This window comes from Anarrhichthys ocellatus, unplaced genomic scaffold, assembly GCF_004355925.1.
Source record: "Anarrhichthys ocellatus isolate YVR2014 unplaced genomic scaffold, GSC_Weel_1.0 scaffold47, whole genome shotgun sequence".
Lineage (NCBI taxonomy): Eukaryota > Metazoa > Chordata > Actinopteri > Perciformes > Anarhichadidae > Anarrhichthys > Anarrhichthys ocellatus.
In genome coordinates, this window is record NW_022280077.1 from 2,326,585 (window position 1) to 2,332,936 (window position 6,352).

Sequence of the window (6,352 nt, forward strand, 5' to 3'; positions counted from 1 at the left end):
GGCTGGGACAGCTGTGGGGTACGACGCATGCGCCGTTACAGTCCATACCAAACCATACCAAACCATTTCCTCTGACTCGTTCACATGAACCGTGGAAAGAAAATAACTTTGGATTTGGCTAAGCGTGCATTTTACAACTGTTAGGACCCAATGATTTAAATAAGGTCTGCGAGTGATAGTACTGAAAAAAATAGATTCACCTCAAATATTATCCATTGAGTTACAGGCGTCTCCTTCCCAATTTAAGTCTATGGGAATAGGCAATTTTGGGCCCCATGCAGTGACGTGCGGTGGGGTTCGTGGCTGGTGAGGCACTGACTCTTTCAGAGTCAGATTTACAAATATATGAACCCAATATAGAGTAGCTTAAATCAACATTCAATTGGTAGCTTGCACATTGACTACTGGTTGTTTTTCATATTTCATATCAGCATTATTTACACACACATAGGTGAGGTACATATTTGATTGCACCAGGAGCGTGTGCGCCGCGATCTGCGACCTGCCCCACCAACCGGTTTCAGAAGCGGAGCGCTCGCGGGCGCCACCCGCGAAAATCTGTGTAACAACCACGGATTTATAAAGAGAACAACAAACACATACAAGGTTACTTTACCTGTCCGACGTTGGATTGCTGTTGATTTGGTCATACTTCCCTGTTTTTGAGAATTGTTGAAGCTTAGATATTTAATCTTCAACGTTTGCGGTCAAAGCAAAATATAAGAAGAAGAAGAGAAGTGCAGAAGAAGAGTAACGGAACTACAAGCATGAACCCGATCTGTCAGATCAGCAACGACTAAATATGTTCTACACACACGTGAAATACATGACCTATTCTATGGAAAGAAATGACATATAATAAAAGTGTCTACAAATATTAGAGTGGTGACAAACAATGAGAAAGCAAAAGGCACGCGCTCAACCCAGTTTGTTAGGGATTGCGCAATCTGAGGTGCAGCACAGCTTGTCGCTGCCTCACCTCACGTGTCTCCTCTGTTTGAACAGGACATGCGCAAATTCAGCGATTTTGACTATAAAAATGCTTAAAATGATTGAAGTCATACAGAAATTACATTTATAGCACAGATCAGTGGATAAATATTATTTATTTTATTTTATCATTATTTGTTTTTTACTTTTCATGATGGCAGGTGAGGCTCTGCCCCATGGCATCACTTGACAAGCTTGAACATGGTAATTCCAGCGTTTGGACACTGTCAAATGTGATTCAAAGCCCAGCGTTCTTTTATTTATTTTTTATTTAAACCTTTATTTAACCAGGTGAGTCCCATTGAGATTAAAAATCTCTTTTTCAAGGGACAAGAGGTCAGACTGAGAGTATGGGTGGGAGGCCCAAATTAGAGGCAGCGATTGTACTCGCTCTCCTTTATTGTCAAATTTTACTACAATATGAGACTAAATGTAAAAAAAGTTGTGTCAAAATGCCACTTCCCGTTCTCATTTGCTCATGTTGCGTCAATTCGCTTCACATTGTGTGCTCAGTTTTATTCTGAATTAAACTAATATGCATTGTAATTGTTATTTTTAATAATACATTTGCTAATAGGATCACTTCTGGTTCAATGTTGTCCAAATTAATAGCGCTACCTTTATCAATTACAACACTTGACTAAAAAGTCATTAGCGGTACAAGCAATACGTCCTTTACAGTTTTTTGGTGATAACTATTCTCACACACAGATTGAAAGAGTCCCTGTGTATTATTCGTTCGTATCAGTTAAGTGTGAGTTTGTTACAGTTGTAACTTTACTAATCTGCTAGATGCACATTTTTTTTTTTACACAGTGTAGTCCCAAACTTCCCCGCAACTACGTCCTCCAGCTCGTTCTGGGGGTTTTCATATTGTTGCAACATTTGTTGTATGGTGAACAGCTTTATTATGGAAAAGACACGTTTCTGCCGGTGGTCGTCATTGAGCCATATGGGCAAAAAGGTTCTGATGATTGTGTGCAGTGATGCGACTTTGAATTTTGTCTGAATGATGTGCATGAAAGGCAACGCTTTACCTGTTGGTAAAATGGTAACTACATGTAAGGCAGGAGGGTTTAGTGTTCGGTGTCTCGCCAACGGACACTTCAGCATGTGGGCAGGAGGGATCGGGGATAGAAACGCCAATTCCATTCAATGTTTATCCAATACAAACAGAGAAACAAGCAGCTGACGCTGTAAAGTAAAAACACAGTATTTAAGCTTAATATTTATTTTTAATGAGTCTTCTTTCTGTTAATTCATAAAACATGACATGGTCCTTTAAACATCCAAAATAAATGACTTAAGCATTCAGCATTGTGGAAAAAAAAAAGAAAGACAACAGGCAGTTGTAAAAACTGATTTCCCTTGAACACCAGAAATGGCAAGCATGTATTTTAGCAGGGTACACCAAAGAATATGAATTTTCAAGGTGTACACAAATCACATTCAGTAACTTACTCATACAACTCTTAACGTCAATCTTAGCTAAAGGGTTGTGAGGTCCCATAATAATGTGTCCACTAACAATTAAAGAGAAAGTACCAACAGCAGCCATATACAGTAGATTCTACATTCTCAGAGTCACGCAGACATTACGCACCAGAAGGTGGTTATGTAAAAGTCAAAAGATCACATCGATGCTTAATGAGGTTCTTCACAGGAATCTGCTATTTGTTGACAAACTTTAAAATATTTACTGGAACTTATAGTATTAGAAGGTGCATGACGCCGAATTAGAAGATATTATAACTAAAAGCATATAAAATGAGAGTGTAGACACTGACGCAATCTAAATATTTTTCAACCTAGATCATACTTGTCCCTGAGAGAGAAACAAGCATTTCATAGTAATTTGAAATTAATACTTCTACCATTTTTGTTTTTTTCAGATAACCAAAACACCCACTGAAATAACGACAACAAAAGTCCCTTGGCTTTTCCAATACAGACTCGGTGTGAGAGCACCTCAGAGGTACACATATTTATGTAGAGATCAAGTTAAAACATTAAAAAACTGAATTCCTAAACATTTCCTTTCTAGTTCACAATACACCGGCTGTGCCTATTTTAAGTATTCCAATTGTATGGCTGCAAGTCAAAGAGCTCGGGAAGAGGACTTATTCCATTGAAAGCTTCAAGCTTGAGTTCTAACTCTCCATGGAGTCCAGGAACTCCTCTTCAGTGATGTGCTCCAGCCTCTTCAGGACCGTGTCTGCACTGGCTGCTGGGTAGTCTGCTAGGGGGAGGTGGGGCACAGGGTGGCTGTCGGGAGGAGGGCTCTGGAAGGAACAGCAAAGGGTGCGAAGGAAAGGCCACAGCTGGGTGATGGAGGACAGTGAGCGTTGGGTGAGGAGGGGGAACTCCAAGTGCTCTGTGGAAGATTCCTCACTCAGCCCGTTCAGAGTCTGGAATATCAAGACAGGACTTCATCATCAGAACGAGATGTGGTCATTCACAAAACACAACTTGAATGAATGTGACTTTTTGACTTTGTATGTTCATTTGGAAGACAATAGGGTGTTCAGTTTGGGCTGGAGTTTATCACAGACACTAGAATATAAATTAAAATGACACAATTTCAATGATAAAACAGTATTTTCTGTGAAGCGGTGGAAACACGCTTCTCTGTACAAGTTCAGTGAACCACAATCCATCTACATCGTACTGTCTTATTGTGGGTTAATGTATCTGTAATGACGATAGAACATTTTTATTATTCAAACTGCTTATCGCCTAAAAGTCATTTTTGAGTGACAAGACGTGACCGACTGCTCGTGAACGTGACTTTGGACACAACAGCTTCAGTTCATCGTTCTGAGCAACAGCCATGAAATTCAAAAGTCTCCAGTATTGTTCTGTCTTCATGATTATTGAAATGTTAACATCTCAGATAATGTTTCACTCTGTTTGTTTCTTACATCAGGTTGGTAATATTGGCGGAGCTAACGTTAGATCTGTAAGGTTAGCTAGCTCGAGCTCAATTAGCCTTAGAAAGGTTAGCTAGCTAACAGCATAGCAAGTTAAGTTAACATAAATGAAGTTAATCACCATATACAGTGTTAAGATGCAACGTTGTGGTCCATTGTCTTAGCTTAATTTCTTCACCTAACGTAATCAGCTCATCACAAAGGCACGTCTGTTCATTTAAACTGTATGTTATTGTTGTATTAGCTTTTTGTAAAGACTTGCACTTATATGTTAACACATGTGAGGCACTCAAAGCTTCTTTTAAGTGTGTTTATCCTGGATGTCATAGAACTTTCCAGAGGTTCAGAGTTCCAAAGTTTTTATTTTGTTTGTTTTACAGTCACTCATCAGAGATTGATGATACCAGATGATACGCTGCAGTCAAGTCCTCTTTCAAGGTGTTCTCTCTCTCTATCGTTTTCATTCATGTGTGAGTTCATGCAGTTCAAATTATCTATCAATTTGTATAAGACTTGTTAAGAGGTGTTATCTTACCCCATATCGCTGCTGTATGCTCTCCAGTACTCTGACAACATGGGGTGTGCATTCCTGTTCGCCCTCCATCACCGCAGTCTCTTGGCCGCTGTAGCGGTTCACGTCCACCTCAGGGACAAATGCCCAACGATACCTGTACATGGAACAGATAGTTACACAGAATAGGTCAGATAGGAAATAGTCCACTGACAAAAATAACTAACACAACACCACAACTTAAACAAAAACGTGTGCTAGCATGTATTTAAGTCCTTTTGTTCTGAGCTTCTTACATCTGAAAGAGTGGCATCCTCTCTGGAGGGAAAGCCACGGAGGTGTCCAGAAACTTGCAGGCTGATAGGTACATGTCCAACTCTGCCTGAGAGAAATTCACTGGTCCGTTCCGGTCCTGGGCTCCCCGCACCACTTTAGCCAGCCTAGGTGGTACACAAGAAAAGTATTTTAAGTGAGAGCGCGTCAACAGAGTGTCAATAATATATGAATTTGTCAATAAAATAATCATCTCACTTTGAGATGTCTTTATCTAACTGCATAGCCTTCTCCAGACGAGCAAATGTGCGACTCTGAAAAACAGAACAGGTTGAAAAATAAGTTTCCGTTAACAATAAACAAAATAGATACTCGTGTGTATACAGCCAGGCTCTCAGAAGATGGGATCCTACCAGTTCTGTGACCATGATTGGCCAAAGAGATGTGAGGTGCTGGGATGAAATCCGCAACAGGAGAACACGAAACATCAGGAACATCTGGGCCGAAACACTCGGACTGGGGTTCATACGCAATGCCTCAGTGAGACGCTCTGAAAGGAGGGAAGGAAATTTTATAATTGCGAAAGAACAGTCAATTTCAATGTCTGTTTCTACCACTTAATTAAACAGATTTACATAAAATCAATACAAATATCCAGTAACTGCACCTTGAATGAGGGGCAGATACAGATGATACTGGTCGAGTTCTCCACTGAACATGGCAAACGCCTGGCGCTTCAGCAGCATGGGTTTCTGGTCCACATTCGTAAACAGTTTCAGGGAGCCGCTCTGCATGCCTACAGGACAAATAAATACAGATTTGAAAACAGAAAAATAATCAAAAATGTATCTTTAATTTCAATTTGACACACTTCTTTCAGAAGTGACATCGTAAACAGATTCTGAATTTATAAGCGACGGGACAAGATTTTGGTATTGGAAGCGTTGCGGTTTCCCCTTTGTAGTCTCATGTTCGAGCAGGCGTTTGTTGAATTCAGGTAAACAGTCTGTGTGGAGAGCAACAGAGGCCGGAATGTAAAAAACCCATCAGCTATCGTCTGATGAGTTAGTTTTTTTTTTTGGTTTAAAATTAGTATTTAAACTGGCTGCTTGTGAAACAGTCCGGTCGTACACGCCATCTCTCAACTCTCTCAAGCTTATCCGCTGTCAGGCCAATAGTTGATGGGTTCCCAGATTGCTATGCATCTGTTCCCTGACATTTTATGATCTACAGTAGACATGAATAGTAAAAAAGTACCTTTTGTGTCACAGATTAGGTCTCATTTCCTAGAAGCTGTACTCACTCATGAGGTCTTTAAACATGGTCTTCTCATGAGTCAGCAGGTGGTCAACAATGGATTTCCAACTATAGAGAACAAAGAGCAGTCAAGAAAAGGACATTAGACATCGATGATCTCCAATTCATTTGTGTCATAATATTAAATACACCGAACAGACAAAATACTTCTTTATAAATACGCAGCAAGATCATTTCAACATTCACCCATTCATACATTGATGGCAGGCTGAAGGAAACTTCCAGATGCGGAAGAGCCGGGGATCAAACTGCCGATCTTCCAATTAGTGGATGACCCATATCTTTGTGTGTGTGTGTGTGTGTGTGTATATATATACACACACACATATAT

The 6,352-nt window shown here is 40.1% G+C and overlaps 1 protein-coding gene across 3 annotated transcripts in view; it reads right to left on the minus strand.

Annotated features, from left to right (window-relative positions):
* Positions 1-1,722: 1,722 nt before the first annotated feature.
* dop1b (DOP1 leucine zipper like protein B) overlaps positions 1,723-6,352 on the minus strand; it is a 20,699-nt gene continuing 16,069 nt past the window's right edge. For 2 of the 3 annotated variants that reach the window (XM_031869427.1, XM_031869426.1), the window contains exons 32-38: positions 6,008-6,069; positions 5,372-5,500; positions 5,118-5,254; positions 4,963-5,018; positions 4,728-4,871; positions 4,456-4,588; positions 1,723-3,398 (exon numbers count right to left, since the gene is read on the minus strand). In XM_031869427.1, coding sequence (XP_031725287.1) covers positions 3,141-3,398; positions 4,456-4,588; positions 4,728-4,871; positions 4,963-5,018; positions 5,118-5,254; positions 5,372-5,500; positions 6,008-6,069 — 919 coding nt within the window. In that variant the 3' untranslated portion in view covers positions 1,723-3,140. The other variant, XM_031869428.1, reaches the window with a different exon arrangement.